Below are 19,529 nucleotides of genomic sequence, written 5' to 3'. Positions count from 1 at the left end.
TTCCCATTGCTATTTATGGCTGTGCCAACTGTGTGGCACCAGAACACACTATTGCTGTGGTGCTCTGGCTAGACTTGTACCTTGAAGCATGTGCAACTCAAATGGACAATTTAGCACTTCTGTTTTTTTGTACCCTATGATGAGAGCCTTGTATGCTTTGCAATGACAACTTTCTATGTTAAATGACAGTGAAGCATTGGTGCTGCCTCAGCAGGGTTACTATCTAGCACAAGAATAAATACAAGGCTATTTTGCAATAAAAAGACATTAACTATGTACTTTATTTATGGTACAATGCACAGTGGACTCTGCCACTAAGCCCCTTAATATCTTAAGAGGGTGAAAATAAATAATGAACTGGTGCTGTGACATGACTATGCAACACGGTCAAACAATTCTGACAGAACACTGTCATACTGAATAACATCTGTGGAGGTAGACAACTCGGTGACATAGTGCTCTAGCTCTGTGTCAACATTAGCAGGAGCTGTTTTAGTTGTCTACCTTGCAGGAGTCACTGCAGTCATCCGTCTACGCTTTGGTGCTTTCACAGATGACTTGTCCCAATTGTAAGGTGGACGGGTTGCAAGCACAGGGTTGTATCCAGGGGACCCACTCTCCTCTGTTGGGAAGAGAAGTTTTTTTATCATTTGTACATATTCCTCAGCAGACTTGCAGCTGCTCAAGGCCTGCAATTGAGAACTCCTGGTTTCACAAGTAGAGTCGGAGCCAGCTGCATTGTTGGAAGTGCCAGATGAGCTGCTTTCGCTTGATTTTGAGCTTATGGAACTGAGCTTGCTGGACGTGGGGCTGAGGACAGGTTGCAAGATGTCTGGAACTACCTGCTCACTCCGAACGCTACCTTTTCTTGTTCTACGCGGAGTATGTTCCACTTTTCTTGTCACTGCCTGCAGACATTTCTGTGGCATTTTCATCGTTTTATTTGAGTGGGCTCCACCACGTTGCGTCTGTGCTTTTGTATTTCTCTTGGACTTTCGTTTGGTTATCGGTACGGTCAGGGCTTGGTTGATCATGGCCAACTTGTCCATTATTGCACATCCAGTATGACTGGTCTTTTGCCCCGACGGCAGAGTAGGTTTTTTTCTTTCTTCCCTTTCCTTGCTTTGGCATGCTGCACTTGTGCCTGTATCTGCACTGGCGGTGCTGGCAGGCGGCTTCTGCCCTCTTGTCCTCTTCTCAACATGTGCTGGTGTGTCCGACGAAGAAACAGCTGCAGTCTGCGTATTGCTTGTGTCGACTAGGTTGGGAGGGAGCTTGACCACAATTTTCTGCATTCTGTTTCGTAGACCCAAAACTGAAAAGACAACGGCCTGCCCCTGAATCGTGGTATCAATCACTTTCATTCCAGTTCCCATGGAAACTGCAGTGACACCCTTCTGGTCTTTATCATTCGAAGGCTTGTTGCTGAAAATGCCCGACGATGGCTGCAACAATGCAGCAGAGGTGCACTGCTGCAATGTGCTAGAGTCAGCTCTTGCACTACTAGTCGCTCTGACAGTACTGGCGGGTGTTGCACTCCTCTTTCTATTTAAACTGCCAGTAGGAGGCCGACGCAAAGTCGAAGGTGCCAGTGAAAGGCAGCCAGCTTCACTCCTTGCATGGTTTTCCAACACAGTGTACTCTAAAATCTTAAGGTCAATGGGATTCACAGGAGGTTTCTGTGTCAACAAGGTATCCTGCGGTCTACCAATTTTCATATTCCACATGCTCTCTGCAATGTACAATGATGCTGTAAGGGGATCCTCTACAGGACCCAGCTTGTGAGCCACAGTTTTGTTTGGCAAACCAGAGATTTCAGTGATAGCATTTGACGCAGTGGAATGTTCACAGTGCTCTATCTCTGCGCGTGTAGTGCCTTTGTGTGCCTTCTGTGGAGGCCCCAGTAGCTCCACTGAAGAGGTTTCATTTGCTACCACTGAGCCTTCTGGTGAGCTTGCCTCAATTCTACATGGTGAACTGAACCTACCAGTGGTAGCCCTTGACACAAGGTTTTTATGGTGCCCGTGCATACCCTCGGTATCTGCTTGTTCGTCACACAAGGATTCTGATAGTGATGTGGCTTCAGTCGTTGCTGGGATGTTAGCTTGCAATGTCTTGCCAAGGCCGTGCAGGAGTGGCAGTTCTCCAATGGCACTAGACTGAGGTAAAGATTCATAGCAGTTGACAGCACTTGCGGTACCTTCTCCTTCCTTCACCAGATATCTGGTCAGCTCTATTGAGGGTGTTGCATTCATGGCCCCTGGATTTCCTGGTAAGCTTTCCTCAGTTCTGCTTTGAAATCTGGACAGTCTACCAGGAGCACATGGAAAAGCAACAGGGTCAACGCAGCTGTCAATATCTTGAGTGTTTATCCCTACTTCTTGCGAACACATAGGTAGCTCCAATGACGTAGTCTCCTCTGCTACAACAGATATTTCTGGTAAGCTTGCTTCATGGGAGCTTGGTTGGCAAGGTAATTCACTGACTGCACAAGACGGAGCAAGAGGGTGGTCAGAGGTAGCAGCAGCTTCAGTGCCCCCTTCTCCATTTAACGGTCCGATTTGGTCAGTTGGGGGTTTCGTCACTACTCTCAAGTTTCCTGGTGAGCTTGCTTCATTTATACCTTGCGATTTGAAATGCTCATTATCAGTATTTGGTAAATCAAGGGGTTTTTGGCAGTGCACTCCACTGCCAGTGCCTTCTCCCTCTTTTTGTAAAGACCTGGGCAGCTCCACTGAAGGAGATTTATTCACTACTGCCAACTGTTCTCGTAACTCTGCCTCACTTACACTTTGCGAACTGGATGGGGAACCTGGCAGGCTAGAAAGAATGTGGTCAGTGGCGGCACTTTCTGCGTTCCCACATTTCAGTAACGGTTTAGGTGGCTGCATTGATATTTCAATTTCGCTTGCTATTAAGTTTTCTGCTAAGGTTGCTTCACTTCTGTTAGGCAAGCTTAACAGCTCAGTGCTGAAGTCCTTTGAAACAGTGAGGTTGTGTTGATCTGCTCTTTGCTCTTCTTGACGAGATGTAAAGATATTCGGCGAAGCAAGCGTGCTTACTACGGCTAAGCCTACTTGTATGCCTACATCTCCTCCATCAAGCAGACTTCGAGGCTTTATTGTAGTTTCTACAATGGCAGATTGCTGATTAGCTGCAGTTTCAGTATTAGCCGGCTCTTCCCTCAGAGATTTGGCCGGATCTGACATTTCACTAGCTATCTGGTCACTCATTGGTTGGCCTACTGTGCTTAGCATGCCACACACATCACCACAATGTCTCACTGAATCACTGAAGTTATGGTCTGTTGTATTTTTAGCCCCTTGCTCTTTTGACAGTGCAGATAGGTTTGTGGGTGAAGTTTCACAGGGTGATGCCAAGTTCTGTCGTTTGTGGAAAAATCTGCTCTCCGTGTCCATTGTGTCAGATTCTCCCACAGATGTGAAGGCAGCGTTAGTTACAATGGCACTTGAAACAGGTACAACCATCCCCTCCTCGATGGTCAATTCCATAGAACTGTTTTCTGTGGCACATGCACTGTCTGCACTTTCAGTGGCAGCACCAAACGATGCATAACCTTTTTCTAAATTTATTGAGATATTTTCACGAACTAATGGCACTTTTGTTCTCTCCCTATGCTTGTGCTCCAGGCTTGCAGATGGTGAGCTAACCACTTTCTGCTTTACAGCATCTCCCTCAACAATATTTGTTTGTAGAGATGAAGATACCGGGGTAACGACTGCTTTCGCACACCTGAGACAATAAGCAGAAATGCTTCTTGCTGTTGACTCTTCTACCATTTGATGTGGATCTACTTTGAATGCACAATTTACTTCATCCTCTAGTTCCTCTGGCACCACCTCTTGCCACGAGTCAATAACACCACTTGCAAGGAGTGTGGGAGTTCGAACATTATTAGAGAGATGACAAGAGGGCTCCATTTCAGATGTAGCAACAATTTTCACTTTAAGTACTTTTCCCATTTGAAGCATGTTGACCTTATCACACTTTTCATCAGCATTTTTTTTCTGCTTTGTCTCTTGGCAGAGATTAGGGCTCGTAGGTTCACGATTAACAACACAGAAAGGGTGTTCTGATGAAGCGACAACTTTCACTGCCACCGCCTTGGGTATCCGAGACATGTAGAAAACACGACCTCCTCCTGTGTCATTGCATTTCTTTGTCTTCGCTTCCGATGCAGTACCGACACTCAGGGGGATGATGGTTGAATCATGAAACGCTGAGCCAGATGATGAAGCGGTAACTCTCACTGCTGACGTTACAGCTGCAGCAGGTTTGTGGGTAGAAGGATGTGACCTGTACCTATGGTCTGTGTTTATGCAGAGCGAGGTATTAGTGCCAAATGATTGAATGGGTGCACTGCCACAAGTGGTAACGGTAAGTACTTCGTCGATGGTGCCATGTCCCACCTCACTACAAGTGGAGGCAGAAGTATCACATGCACTATAGACACGTTCCTCTTCATCCATACACACCTCGGAGTTGGTGCACAGTGATTCGCTGGTTGCACTGTCACAAATGTTCACGGTGGGCTCTCCGACTGGTTTGATGAACACCTGTCCCGCATTGCCACAAGTAGAGGAAGAAGTGTGACATGTCCTGTACATATGTTTCACTGGGTTGACTGGCACTGGGGGCTCGGCACACAACAATGCAGTGGGCGCACTGTCACGAATGCCAACTGTGGGCTCTCTAAATGGGTTGGCAGTTGCCTGTACTGTGTCACCGCTGATGGAAACAGCCGTACCTTGACACCTGTCCCTGTGTTTTTCCAGGTGCAAGTCCGGTGATGGGTTGGCACTGGATGCAGTAGGCACTTTGTCATAAATATCAACAGCGTGTCTTCGAAAGGGTTCAGTTGTCACCTTTTTCATGCCAGCGATGGTGGCAGAAGTATGATGTGTTCTGCTCTTCTGATTGTTCGACTCCAAACCTGCTGAAGGACTGGCGCTTGATGTGGGTACCTTGACGCAATGGTGATGATATCCTCCATCACTGTCACGCCATTTGACTGGACTTGGCTCCGTGAAAATTTCACGCAATTTGGGCATGTCTATCTCGACGAGATCTGCCTGAATCTTGCCATTTACCATGTCTGAACACTGTGAAGAAAAAAAGAAAAATCAATGCTTAAACACTTGCTTGAAATAATGACTGAGACAACATGCTACATAAGCCTGCAAAACATCTGCACTGCGTGTTTGGATAAAATGATAAAAGTAAACCAGGGTTTTGTCACGCAATGCAATCAACTGAAATGAACTGCTGCAGGCTTACTCAATAAGAAGGAAGTGCAACTATAGTGCAGAGAAGTTTAGGTCATTTCATACTGGCAAACTACAAAGATGTCAAACATGTCTTTACTCAAATTCTCCTTCAGTAAACATGACTGAATTTGGAACACAAGCTGTAATAAACACAAGTTCCAACACTGGGAAGTGCCAGTGTTTGAAAATCTTGGGGTCACAATAGAAATATCTGACCAACCTAAAGGGACACGAAAAAGGAACATTAAATCAGTTTGTACTGATGAAGCATTTTTGAAGAACTTTAACCCTTTCAAGGTCAATGACGTAAATATATGGCGCTGCGAACAAGTCTAAAATTGTCGATGTCATATATTTATGGCGCCGTCTGTACGTTTAAAAACTTGCCAATTTCCCCATTTTTTCTTTCCTGGCATGTGCTGCCACTAAGTGGAAATACATGGAATTTTTTTCTCGCGCCTCCTCCTCTCGGTTTTCGTTGCATGGTTTGTTTTAGAGCTAGTTTGCTCCAGCATGTCTGTATACTACCGCTCACACATTGGCATGCACGTGGGCGGGTGGCGGTTTGGGTTTTGTTCCGCGGGCGGTTTCAGTTTCTTGCGCTCACAAAACTGATGGCTATCTTGTTACTAATTGCTCAAAGGGCGGCTGCCTGTTTCTCGCTCGTTTAGAGCTCACAGAGGTGAGCACAGGAAGGATGCCGCCATGCACACGTTTCCTTTTCTTTTCTTTTCTTTTTTGGGGAGACTCGCAATATCTAATTGCCTCTGGTTGGTGATAAGATGCAAGATTAGCGGAAGTTTGTCACAAGTTTTGCTTTTTTTGACGGGCACACAACCACAGAGTTTTCTTGGGTGCGCTCATCTACGCAGTTCGATTAGGCTATGGACGTAAATATTAGTGTAAGAGCAGGAACATTTGACACTTGCTAAATATTCTCGTGTGCACATATTCTAAGCCTTGAACTATAACAATGCATCAAAATTTTAATTCTTATAGGATTATTTCCTTTTTTTTATCCTTGTTATTCATGAATAAAAAGTACATACTTATTTATTTGAACACACTGCTAGCCTCACATTTGAGGCTGTTGCAGGAAAGGGGCAGGATACATATTCAAGAGAACACAGTTCAAGTAGGTGCGGACATAAGTAAGTTTAGGTGAACAAGGCAGTACATATGCACTCTATATTCATTATACAAATGCTATAAAAGGAGGGGGGAAGAAGTAGTAAACGCCATGTTGGAAGGTTTAGCACACAAAAGAACAAAGAAAGAAAATGTAAGTATATTGGATGTTCATTGCACAAGAGACAAGACTCGGCAGGTACTGGGGGAGTCATGAGCAGAAAACACACACACACACACACACATTTATATCAGGGCAGGATACAAGACATTGATAAGTGAATCAGAATGCCATTGTACGACGCAGCTCGCCTACGTGCAGATTGTAGCTACAAAGCATTGTTTGATAACTTGGCGATAAATGTTTTGAGTGATGCGCAGGTGACAACGTCATCAGGCAAAGTGTTCCATTCAAGGATTGCATGTGGAAAAAAGGAGTACCTGAATATGTCGTTGTGAAATCTGTATTCTGTTAAGTGCTTGGTGTGTTTTGTTTGAGAACTACGTGTATCTGTCTGTAGTAAGTAGTCACTCGAATTGATTTTCATACCACCATTAAGAAGAAGAAGGAAAAGAAACTTAAGACGAAGTAGTCGAGCTCGATTTTGTATAGTAGGAAGTTCAGCTTGCCGTAATAGTTCTGCGGGGGAGTCAAGACGGTGATACGTATTAAGAATAAATCTAATCGCTTTCCTTTGTACGCTCTCCAATTTTGCTATGTACTGTTTACTGAAGGGAAACCAACATACTATTCCATAATCCAGTATAGAGCGAACTAGTGACAGGCATGCTAAGCGTTTAGCATCTATTGATGCGGATCTAAGCACGCGTTTTAATGAGTACAGAACTGCCAGTGCTTTATTAACAAGATATGTTACCTGCTTGCCCCATTTAATATCTGATGAAATTATGATGCCTAAATATTTATACTCTACCACTTTTTTGAACATCTGTCCTTGTAGATAATATGGATAATTCATGGGTGCTCTTTTATTCGTCACTGTCATACAAGCAGTTTTTTCTGTGTTAATCACCATCTGCCACATTTGGCACCACTGTGTTATATTTTCAAGTGCACTGTTTAAGGTTATCGGGTTATCACGACAGGTTATTTCCTTGTAGATAACGCAGTCATCTGCAAAGATTCTTACTGTGGCATTAGTATTAATGTTTAAATCATTGATAAAAAGAAAGAGGATAGGAGCTAAAACGGCACCTTGTGGGATGCCAGATAGCACATCGCCGCAATCCGAAGAGTGGTCTTTGAAACATACATATTGACGTCGACCTGCAAGATAGCTTTTTATCCACTTGGTGATGTTGTTATCACCGAGGTAGTGGATAAGTTTTCGAAGTAACTTTGGATGGGAAACCTGATCGAACGCTTTGGATAGATTTAGGAATATAATATCGGTTTGACTGCATTTGTCCATTGTAAGCGTTAAGCCGTGGATTGTCTCAATCAATTGAATAGTCGTAGATAATCCTTTTCTAAAGCCATGCTGATTAGGGACAATTAAATTTTTTTCGACGAATTATATTGTGTGTTTTAGGATTATATGTTTGAGGATTTTGCCAGCCGTACAAGTAAGCGAGATTGGTCAGTAATTTGCTGTGCTGGTAAGGTCACCGGATTTATGTATAGGGATAACCTTAGCAGTTTTCCATTTCACCCGAACTTCGCCCATTTGCAATGATTTTACAAAAATAATCAGCAAGAACTTGGACATCCATTCTGCATAGCGCTTCAAAAATGCATTTGGTATGTTGTCAGGACCACAAGATTTTTTTGGGTCTATTTCAAGTAAGAGGGAAAAAAATTCCCGATTCGGTTAAGATTAAGTCTAGTTTCGCTGTGTTGCTCGGAAGAAGTTTGAGGTTGGGCTGTTTACCGTTGTCTTGTGTAAATACTGAAATAAAGTATTCATTGAACTTTGTAGCCTTTGCCATAGCTTCAGTTGGTGATGGATTACTGGTCTGACGTGACTTCGAATTAAGGTATTGCCAAAACTTAGACGGAGATGTTTTGATAAAATTACTTAGGGTGACATTCATGTATTCATTTTTTGCCTTTTTTACGGCTGCCTTTAGTGCCAGGGAGTGTTCGCGTATTTTAGTAGTGTAGCCTGGTATGGGTAGTTTATTTCTCAGTTTCCTGAATCTGACAATCTTTCGCTTTAGTTGTATTACATTTCTTGTTATCCAAGGGTTTGTCTTATGTACTGGTTTGATCTTTGTGGGAATATATTTTGATAAGCAGTGCTGAATGATTCTTCCAAATGTTGACCATACTCCATCTACTGAAACTGTAGGATCATTCAAGAACGATCTAAAAGTGGAGAAAGAGTGATCTAGATAATCAAGAACGCTGACGTCGTCAGAATTCGCCCAGTTAAAAATTGGCGGACTCCCTTTTTGGGTAGGCAGAGGTGCGCCTAACAGTAAGGAACATTTAGTAGCTTTGTGGTCCAATATGCCGTCGACAACTTCCCATAAAACACTGTCTTCTGCCATAGCATCACTCACAAAAGTCAAATTGAGTACATTTCTGCTTTTTGCAGTAACACGTGTTGGCTCCCGTATGATTTGTCTAAGGCCAAGGTTAAAACATACGTCAAGTACCTCTGCGTGAGTTGTATCAGCAATGTTATCAAGGGAGTCCCATGCTATACTAGCAAGGTTAAAATCCCCCGTAAGGATTAGCTTTGTAGTATGTGTAGAAAGATTTTCCATATAATTTGCTAGCACGTGTAGCATATCATGGGAAGTATTAGGGGCTTGGTACATGGTGCCTAAAAAGAGGGAAGATTTATTTGTCATGATTTTGCACCAAAGTGCTCCAGCATCAACCCTTTCCTCATAGGTGTGACATAAATATTTTCCTTATGCAAAAAAGAAGTGAGGCGTGCAGACAGGACACAAGAGTAGAGAAGTGGACAACACGAACGCCGTTTTCCCTTATTTTCCCTTAGCAAAATTGCTACGCCGCCACCGCGAGAGGACTTATCTTTATGCATGAAAGTATAACCCGGAGGGAAGATATCGCTGCTTGAAACATCAGGAGAAAGCCATGTTTCGGTCGTTGTTACAATATTTGGTCTATGTTCTATAATAAATGCCTCAAGTTCGGTGCTTTTGTTCACAACACTTCTGGCATTTAAGTTCACTATCACTAGACTGGAGGGCGTTGCATGTTTAGTGAGTTTTTTTTTCTTTCGGATGGCAGGTTTCTTTCCCATGGGCGCTCGAGCTCCTTTATGTTCGTCCCAGACGTAAACTTGGCCATTGATTTTAATCTTGCTGTACACAAGTGTAACTTTTTCGGCCCTCTCTCGGTTGCTCTTGCTACTGTTCCAAAGTTTTTCTGATGTTACACACGCGGATAGAAAAATCTTCACCCACAGATATGTTGGAATTCTTTAGCTCGGAGCAGTTCTTCATTATGTTTGCCTTGTCCTCGAACCATTGCAACTTGAACATATATATACCAACGAAAAATATTTTTTTCTCACTTTACGGTCACCCTAGAAAAATCAAGGTGAATTTTTTTCGAAATAGGTCCCTCAGAAGAATTGGAATCTGCAATAAAAAAAATCGACCCTGAAAGCATTAATTTTGTTAAATTTGTGGTAATATGTTGATCATTAGAAGTTTCATGAAAGTCAAAGTTCAATTTTTCAAATTTCGTGGCAAAACCCTAGTAGGTAACATCAGCGCGATGTCACAGATTTCAAAGTATTTCTCACATTTGGGCCATTGTTGCTCAGTCAGAAGTTCTTAACGCTTTACAAATTCAGTGCGTGGCTTTTTTAGAATACAATGTAGTCCATTTTTATCTTATGAAAATTTAACTAGACCAGAGCAGACGCTTCGAAAATCCATGATATCACAGTGTGTTGGAGCAGAAACGTTTTGTGACTTTTCTGGCTTATCAAGTGTCTTATTGTAGCAAGAGTGCCTTTTCTGGTATTTTGGATGGGTAATTTACTAAGAAAGCTCAAAAAGCTTTTCACTTTATTGTCCATATAAGTGAGTACATTTGCATCTGTAATGGCACAGCTGTATTTGATTCAGCATTATCCAGAGTTATAGCGGACGTTTCAATGAATACTTCAATATTTGAACATTGTGTTTCTTTTATTAAAGTGATCATTTCTTCGAAATTACGGAGTCAGCAGTAGCGTACATCAGAAAAGTGAGATGTGGTAATTAACCACGATAATTAACTAAACTCACCTATGCTATTATTATATCTGGCATTGTAATTAAGAACAAGGGCAAGATCCCTTATGGAAACGTCAATAATTCACTAAACTCACCTAATGATATTAAGTATTAGATCTAGGTGCATTATTGTAATTGAGAACGAAGGCAAGATCCCTTGTAGAAATGTTGGCTGCAGTGGCATTCCTTCTTCAACCACTGTTGATCATTTCAAAACTCAATCTTCCTGTGAACTTGTATCTTGTTTGGAATTATTGTTACTGAGAAGTTGAAGCAAGTGGTACATGAATGCTTGGTTGACATTTAGATATGAAAAAATTTGACTCCCCTAGGAGCTGTAGTGAGACAAACTTGGGCACTCTGGACACATGAAATCAAAACGGTGGCTTGAGAGCACATGTAGCCACATGCGTCATAGCTACGAAAGGGATACTACCCCCACCCCCCAGCCGGGAAACGGCATAGAGGGCGGTTACTTCCACACTGATGAGAAACCCCAGGGCCCAACCAACTGCCACAGGTCCCTATAGATTTCACATATTTGTGCTGTTCTGAATAAGGGACTACATGACTGTGATCAGACAGGATACATTCTGGTAAAGAAGGCAAGATGATGAGTACTGGTTTTGTTAAATTTTCTAGTGCTTATACTAAACTATATAATGAGGTTCTATGTGTAATGCACATATAATTAGAGCAAGTTTAAAAAATTTCACATTGAGGATCATACACAGCATATAGCACTTGCACATAAAGTGGTCCACACATCTCAGATGGAGGAATGGGCCTGGTTAAGAGGGACATACATGTCAAATGGTAAATCATTCAATACTAACTATACATTCATTAACAAGACCATTAAATGATAGTAAAAGCTTTTTCAGAACTGCACCGAATCAGCAGAGCATGTTTATGGGGAATATTAGTGTTAAAGCAGTGCAGACAAACTATGTAATTTATAAACACACATCAAAGACTGCATCACTCCCATAACCACAGCAAAACCATGCTGCTCGTCTTTGCTCATTTCTCCCCTGCAGATGTCAATGCTGTGAATAACACTGCGAGCAAATGCTCTCTTCGGCTCTCCTCCAAACTTGGTAGCGCATGCAAATTCTTTTTTGAGATGTCTGTGCATAAGGCTTAAGAACACACACCAGTAGAAATAATAAATGCACATATGCTACAATACAGAACAGGTGCCACCAGGTAATGTGCTGTCGGGTCTACGCTGATATTCGCAAAGTTCTGTTCGCTAAGGCCAGTTAGGCTTAAGTTAAGGCTCAAACTACTGCAGCAATTTCTTGTGGACATTGCAAAAATATGCTGACACAGCCTTTTGCACTGCACCAGACATTATTTGCTTTTGTGCTGCTCTCTGCAAAGTAGGACATACTTTGCATAAGTTTCTTCGCCTGAAAATGCCGCCCGAAGTTCGAAAGTTTAGCTTTAACGAACTGGCCTGGCTGCGTTTTGCACCATTTCTAATTGTAATCAGCTCTATTCGTCAGCAGGCAACAGAACACCAGCTGATGCCTCCTAGGGCTTACACAATACACCATTCAAATGAATTAGCATCTGATCGTATTAAGGCTGACATGCACAACCATTGTTCCCGCCTGCCCTGCATCTCCAAATAACCACGATCTATTACATAACGCGTCTTGCCCCTCTGTTATTGTCTATTTCTTTTATCATCATAATCCAGTTTAACTCGTGTTAATTTTCATGCAAGGATCTCTCTCAATGCGTTTTTCGGAGGGGGAAGAAAACCGTTATTACTGGGATGGCGCAATATGCAACTGCGGGAGATATTTTTACCCAAACACGCACACTTTGCCCTCATTACTGTAGCATCATGCCTGTTAACTGCGTCTTTAATACCAAGTGCTGACTGCCGGTAAGCAAAACGCGAGTTTCTGGACTTACCTTTAAGTTGCTGCACATTTTGATTGCTTCGGTCGGTCCGACTGGGTAAAGGAGTATTGGACTCTTCAGTCCATCGCTCCGACATCGCTCGCACCATCCTACGATCTTCTGAAACGACATCTGAAAACAATTACATGATTAAACAGTTTTTAACAGAATCGAGAAGTCATCAAGAACTGCTGCTCCATTTTATCAATGCAAGACACTCCTCTTACTTTAATTTCTGACGATGAGAGCACGTACCTAGCGCTGCCCCAAGTTCTAAGACATTTTCCTCTGTCAAGACGTTTATCACAACACGTGAAAATGCCGGCTTGTTTTAAACAATCTCGCAACTACATTAGCGATCTGGCAGACTGAAAAGGACTGTGCGCACAGTGGATTGCCTAGAAATGTAGGGGCAGTAACTATTTACTTCTAACAACGCGGGATGCACTGACACGGATCCGCGCACGTGCGTTCATACAGCGCTGCGAGTTCACCTACGATTGATGTTCGTCTGAAGGTGCTACGTCGTGCGGTAACGCAACAGGCCACTTCTGTTCGCCGACATCCCAGCTACATTTTAGTCAAGGGAGCGTTGATGTGCCCGTTATTACAAATCGTTGTCACGCACAAGTTGTGTTCCATGTTCCTAAACGTAAACGTCGCGGCGCCGGCAGCGTCTTGCCGTAACCACGAGGATGTGCGTCTAGGGGCGCTAGCGTCGTTCGCACCGACCGAACATTTGACGCGCGGCTCCCCAGACGACTCCACACAGAACCGACTCCTGCAACGCACGAAAGTGGCGTCACTTTAATAAATTAAACTAAAAACAATTGAAATATATCAAATCTTACTAAACAATGCATTGAACCAGTGCCTCCTCTATACTTCAGTGCCTGGCAGACGAGCGCTACAACAATATAGGCTGCCGCAGGACAGCGTTCCACCGCTAGGCGCCGCCACCTAAACAGGGCACTCCACTTCTCCCTCATCCACGGCCGGGCTCGACTGGCAAGCGCGGCCCTCAACGCGCGTTTCTACGCGTTGGCCGCACCACCCCACTTCTTTAATGTCTAATTTCGCAGCTCAGAGGTACACACACATATATGTGGTTTGTTCCTTGCTGTACGAATTGTGAAGCGAAAACGGTAACTAACGCTGTTATGCGGCGCCGCCCAGCAGTGTGCGTGCTCGCTTCCGGTTTAAAAGAAAAGCCAGCAACGCGTTTCTGGGGCTGGCCGCGCAGTAATGTATAACATGGTGCGTACGAGAAATGACAGCAGCATTTATTATATTGGCTGTTGTCTCAAAGCTTGAGGTACTCCCTTGAAATGGGCTTTTTGGCGAAGTACCTATAAGCATCATGCTTGTCCGTCACGGAGAATGCATAGTTAGATAGAAGAGGTCGCAGGAACCGCACAGAAATCAGTTCCATGAGTTTCAGTCTGTGCGGCTCGTCACTGTCCTTGCATTTCAACAGGTTGGAGCCACAGCGAGCAGGAACTGCACGTTCTACGAGACTAGTGAGGGGTTTCTCAAGGGCACGATTTTCCTTCAGTGCCTGTTCAGCAAACGTCCGCAGGGTGTCAAGGACAAATAGGAGCTGGTATGAAGGATAAAGCAATCCACCTCGATCTTGGCTGCGAGTGAATGTCAGGAGTGGCTGATTTCTTACTGGCTTTGTGCAAAGAGCTACACAGTTTTCGCAGTTCATTTGCTCTGTTATAACACGAGCAATGTAGCCTCCAATGTACATTTTCGTGGAAATCTGAAGGGAGGGCAAGTGCAGAGGCAGGATCATAGTGTTCAGTCGTTCTAGAACAGTCATTGCAGTTTTTGCAATTTCTGACCGCGGCTGCACTTGTTCTGCCGGTGTCTTTCGAAGCAATGCAGTGGAAATTCCTGCAGTCTCGAGCAACGTAGGTATAAATGCATTTGAGGCAGCAATTCCTGTTTTAAGCACTTTCTCAAGTCCTGAAAGGGCTGCACGGACATCGAAGGTATCATTGCAACCCGAAGACATACGCAATGTCTCAAAGAGAGATCCTATGGGGTCACTGTTAAATTTGCGCGTAAGCACGAATGAAAACTTCTCAATACTTAGCAGGTACTTGATGCATGCCACAGTTGAATACATAGCGATGAGAAATGCTTCATGTGTTTCCTGGGTCAAAAACTCCTTCGGATGGCTACATCTCTTTTTCAAATCCTCCAAGTTCATCGGCACAGTAGCTTCAAGCCACTTGAGCCGCTCATCATCAACATTATCATAATGCCGGGCATCTGCAAAGTTCTGACGAAGGTGCTGCGTTGTGTTGCTCGTATCATGAAGAACAAACCAACGGTAAATGTACTTCATGAATGTAATACTAGGGCCTGCGCTTGCAAATGATGCGCTCCAAGTGTGATCCGCTTGTTCTTTCAGGTGCTCCAAGGCAGCAGTTACAGCAGGAGACAGCACCTGCACGGCCCTTCCGACATTCATCTTTTCAATATTGTTTGGGTAGACATGCTTGCGACTGAGGTAGCGCACTGGTCTTACTGTCAAGTCTTTTTGAAACTCGTAGACAGCTTTGAGATGCGAAGATGATATTTCTCCTTTTGGCCTGATGTCATGGGCCAAGAACTGGGAGTGCACATTTTTCAGAACATGGCACAGATCATAGCTTAGGAAAAGGGGTCGCTCAGTGTCACAGGGATGTCAATCCGATAAGTGAGACAGCCATATCCCAGGGGCTTAAACGCATGCACATTTACTTTGTGATTGTCCGTAACGAGCCTTGTGATGCGAAACCCACAAATTGCCACTTTCTTCACGATGAAGAGAACCAGCTCATGGAGTTGAGCGCCAGTCAGCCCTTTGGTAAAAAAAGTAGCCTACCGGGATTCTGTAGGACGTGAACAATCCGCTCATCACGAAACACAGCAGCGAGTTTGCTAACACAATATCCTTGTGGTCTGCCGAGCCAAGATCTGCGTGGCCAACAAAACAATCTTGCTGCTTGTGGTACTGGAGTTTCCCTTTCACTCGCATCTCATCAACGATGAGAGCACACCCTGGAGTGGGGTGCCTGCAAATTCTGGCATCCTGTTTTTAGCCGTGCTTCAACAAGTTTTGTGAAGCCCATCTCTCCATTCTGAATGCCGACATATGCGGATAGAGTGTTTCTGCTAGGTAGTTTCAGAAGTTCCTTGCCCCGCATATGCTCATAGGCCCTTATTGATAAGTGCCTGAGAACAACAGCGGCGAGTTGTCTCCTCAGACCAAGTTGGTCTTTTCTTCTGGAAGTTTCTGATTTGGTCGAGCAGAAACAACACGCGTCAGGTTGCTTCTCCGAGGCTGCCTTTATTATGTAACAAATTTCATCCGTAAGGCTGTCCTATTTCAGGCGATTCAGCTCCAGGTTAAATCTGTCAACTCTCTGTCGAAGTTGCTGGATTTGCATCTTGAAGTCTCTTTCTTTCCGATTCCATTTTGTCCTTTCCGCAATCAGCAAGCTTGGTGGCGCCCTGCTATCCACTTGGACGCTTCGATCGCGCTTCGCCTTGTCTCCGCAATACCGGGCGTCGCACTGGCCCGCCGGCTCATGCGCGAAAAATGACACTTCCGTGGAAGCATCTTCTTCCTCCTCAGCCATTGGTTTGTCAGAGATTAAAGATGGCAGCAAGATTGACGGGGACGCGACAGCTTGAGAAGTATCCGTCTGTAGCACAACGGTAACACGTGCTCGCTTGATTACACTTGATGAACTTCTCTCTTGTACAGCTTTTGGTTGAAGATGACGGGGGTAATCGTCGAACACGGACGGCACAGTACCATTCTTAAGCGTTCGTCCCTTGCCTTCGATAAAATCTTCTTGCTTAAAGTGTCGGCTACAAACCTATGTGTAGCACGATGAGTCGTTTGGGGTCCATCTGTCCCTCCGGACTGCAGCAAGCCATTTTTGCCTCAACTCCAAGTCCGACGGCACCTCGTGAAACGATAACCCGGTGGTTTTCTTCTTTTCGTCAGACTTGGACAGAGGCACACAACACTGTGCCATTTCAGATGAAATGCGTTCATACAGAAAAAAGCACACAGTGAGGACGCACTCGAGCCGAACGTGTGCCTCCTCTGACAACTTGTGGCTGATGCTTTTTATTTCCACCTCAGATGGTCATTTCATTTTATTTCAGCATTATTCTATTACAGCAAAAAAAATGACGCTAGGGCAAGAACAAAAGGCTCCAAACAGCAGCTTGACTGGGTCCTTGCCCCTTTTCTTGGCAACAGGCACAGATTCATACATACATTCAGAGTACATATAATATACATATACACACACGCATACCAGAAAACTTCCTGTTAGTTTGTCAATGAGAGAGAGAAAAAAAGAAAAAAAGAAGTGCGCACATATTCACCAATAGAAAAAACACATAAGTACATTTATAGCATTTTCTTCAAACATTGTTCTTTAAACATTGTTACAACATTCAGATTTCAGAAACTTGCCATTGTAACTCATACAGCCACTCATAAGGGTATAATTTAGGACAGTAACATGCTTTCGTGCAGAGGATATTCATCAAGAAATATAAGCAAAATACCGTCACATACATCATTTTAATCAAATCGCTCAACCATTTGTGTCACCGGTTCCACGCAAATGCACCGTATTCTGAAAGTTGTGCTGTCAACGTTCGTTTAGAAATATCATTTAGGGTTATATCAACTTTCTGTAAGGCGTTTAGTAACTTCGGTACGCGATATTCTAATCTAGTAAATCCATAATTTGTTCTCGCAAATGGCAGTAGCCAAGCATACTTTTGTCTCATATTGTACGGTACATGTGTGGGGAAAGTTAATTTGCATAAATATAAGAAAACTGTGTTGTTGTAAAGAAGACTGTTTTTGCACTTTAAAACAATGTTTGTTTTGTACGAGTGTTGTACGGGAATCACATTGAGGGAGCGAAATATTGCAACTGTATTAGCATCGTAAGAGGCATTCGCAATATTGCGAACGGCTTTTTTCTGCAGGACTAGTAGTTTGTGAAGATTAGTTTGGGAAGTGGTTCCCCATACGAGATTGCAATAATTTATATGAGGAGCAAGAAGGCTGCTGTAGATTAAAAGTTTAATTTTAGGGGGTAAAACATGCCTGAATTTGCATAGTATTTCACAAACCCTTGCCAAAGACGTTGAAACTCGGGCGACGTAATCATCCCACAATAAATGCTCCTTAAGAACTACTCCTAGAGTCGTTACTGTTTTTACAAGCTCTACCCTCTCCGCACCAAGCTTTAACATTATGTTCCTATCAATTTTTTTCTATGGTGGAGCAAACAGAATAGCTTTTGTTTTCGTACTATTTATTTCAAATGAGTTAATTTTACTCCATTTAAGTAAACTACTCAGGCTGTCATTTGCCAGGTTCGAAAGGTAAGCCAGACTAGTTGACTGGAAAAACAAACTGCTGTCGTCGGCATAAATTATGAAGTGTGTTTTTTTGCTTATATGAACGATGTCATTTATGTAGATGTTGAACAATGTTGGCCCAAGAACGCTGCCTTGCGGAACTCCTTGCAAAATTTTTTCAAGAGTTCAGTGGTGGGATTTAATTGAGACGCACTGCTTTCTATGTCCTAAATATGACTGTATAGTTGCTAATGGAGTGCCGCGAAACCCATAATGTCGTAATTTATCAAATAAAATTAAATGGTTAACAGGGTCGAACGCTTTGCAATAGTCCTATTGTTATATTTTTATCTTCAAAACCGTTAAGAATGAATTCCTTTTGTGACAGTAAAGCAAGCTCTGTCGACATTCCTTTTCTAAAAACAAACTGTTGCTTGAATATGATAGAATGTTTCTCGCAAAATGATGTAACCCTTTTAGAGATAATTTTTTTCTAATCCTTTTGAAATTACAGGTAATACTGAAACTGGTTTGTAATGTGAAAATTCGTTTTTGTTCCCCGATTTAAACAGTACAGTAACTTTGGCATGTTGTATTGCTTCGGAAAAGACCGCAGTATATAATGCAATATTGAATATGTGAGTGAGGACAGGTGACAGAAGATCGAGCACAAATTTAATGGGTGTTATTTGCAGCCCACCAATATCACGCGCTTTGCTGTTTTTCAGGGACATGAAAGTAAAGAAAACTTCTTCCGGAGACGTTGGCTCAAAAATGCCTGAATGTTTATTGGGTAGTACACCCAGTAACTCAATTGCTGTTTTATTGTGATTGCTTGAGGCTAGAGAAGTAAAGTAGTGATTAAAGCTGTTTGCTAGCTCCTCACCCCTTAACGACTTGCCACCCACAGTAATTTCCAACTCATCTTCACGGTCTTGATTTAAAAGCTTGTTAAGTTCACGCCAGACTGTTTCGCTTCGACCGTTTGCTTGATTAAACCAATGTTCAAAGTATGCACGTTTTGTGTTTTTCAAAAGTTTAGTTACACCATTGCGGCATTTCTTGAATGCTGCGTGATCATTAATGACCTTTGTTTTCACGAATTTAGCATATAATGAATTTTCTCGCAAATCATTTTGAAACACTCATTCGTAACCCATGGCTTGCGTATTTTAGTGGGCCTTCTTACTTGTTTAAACGAAAAACAGCAAGTATATGCTTCCTTCACAATGCTTATAAACCTATCGTAAGCGTTGTTTGCATCAGTTACTTCAAACAGGGAGCTCCAGTTTATATTTTCAATTTTCGCGTGAAATTTCCCTAATGTTTTGCCGTTGATTTATTGTACGAGAAAAGTCTCAGCGTGATGTGCACATATATCTTTAAAACAGTGATTAAAACGGCAGATGACAATCACACCTGAATCTGTACAATGTTCAGAACAATTTGTTATAAATACATTTATCATATCAGAGAGATGGCCGATGCGTGTAGGTTCAGTAATAATATTATTACAGTGACATGCCTCGAGAACCATTCGCAATTCAGAAGATTTCGGTGTCTGGCGTAAAAAATTGA

General features: G+C 43.0%; 1 protein-coding gene and 1 pseudogene across 4 annotated transcripts; both read right to left on the bottom strand.

Moving 5' to 3' along the window:
* Nucleotides 1–249: 249 nt before the first annotated feature.
* On the bottom strand, nucleotides 250–13,482 carry LOC142584067 (uncharacterized). Of its 4 annotated transcripts, none has more exons than XM_075694262.1 (3): nucleotides 13,409–13,482; nucleotides 12,570–12,689; nucleotides 250–5,123 (listed from the first exon to the last, which is right to left on the bottom strand). In XM_075694262.1, exons 1-3 carry the CDS (start codon nucleotides 13,418–13,420, stop codon nucleotides 501–503), a joined length of 4,755 nt encoding a protein of 1,584 aa, XP_075550377.1. In that variant the 5' UTR covers nucleotides 13,421–13,482; the 3' UTR covers nucleotides 250–500. The 4 variants fall into 4 exon arrangements, with proteins under 4 accessions (XP_075550377.1, XP_075550380.1, XP_075550379.1 ...); XM_075694265.1 differs by lacking the exon at nucleotides 13,409–13,482 and adding an exon at nucleotides 13,052–13,274; XM_075694264.1 differs by lacking the exon at nucleotides 13,409–13,482 and adding an exon at nucleotides 13,056–13,274.
* Nucleotides 13,483–13,860: 378 nt separating this feature from the next.
* On the bottom strand, nucleotides 13,861–16,192 carry LOC142582919 (uncharacterized; annotated as a pseudogene).
* Nucleotides 16,193–19,529: the final 3,337 nt, after the last annotated feature.

This window comes from Dermacentor variabilis, chromosome 1 (genome assembly GCF_050947875.1).
Source record: "Dermacentor variabilis isolate Ectoservices chromosome 1, ASM5094787v1, whole genome shotgun sequence".
NCBI classification, from domain to species: Eukaryota; Metazoa; Arthropoda; class Arachnida; order Ixodida; family Ixodidae; genus Dermacentor; species Dermacentor variabilis.
Note: the sequence above shows the minus strand (reverse complement) of the source record. Positions and strands in the feature narration are given on the sequence as shown.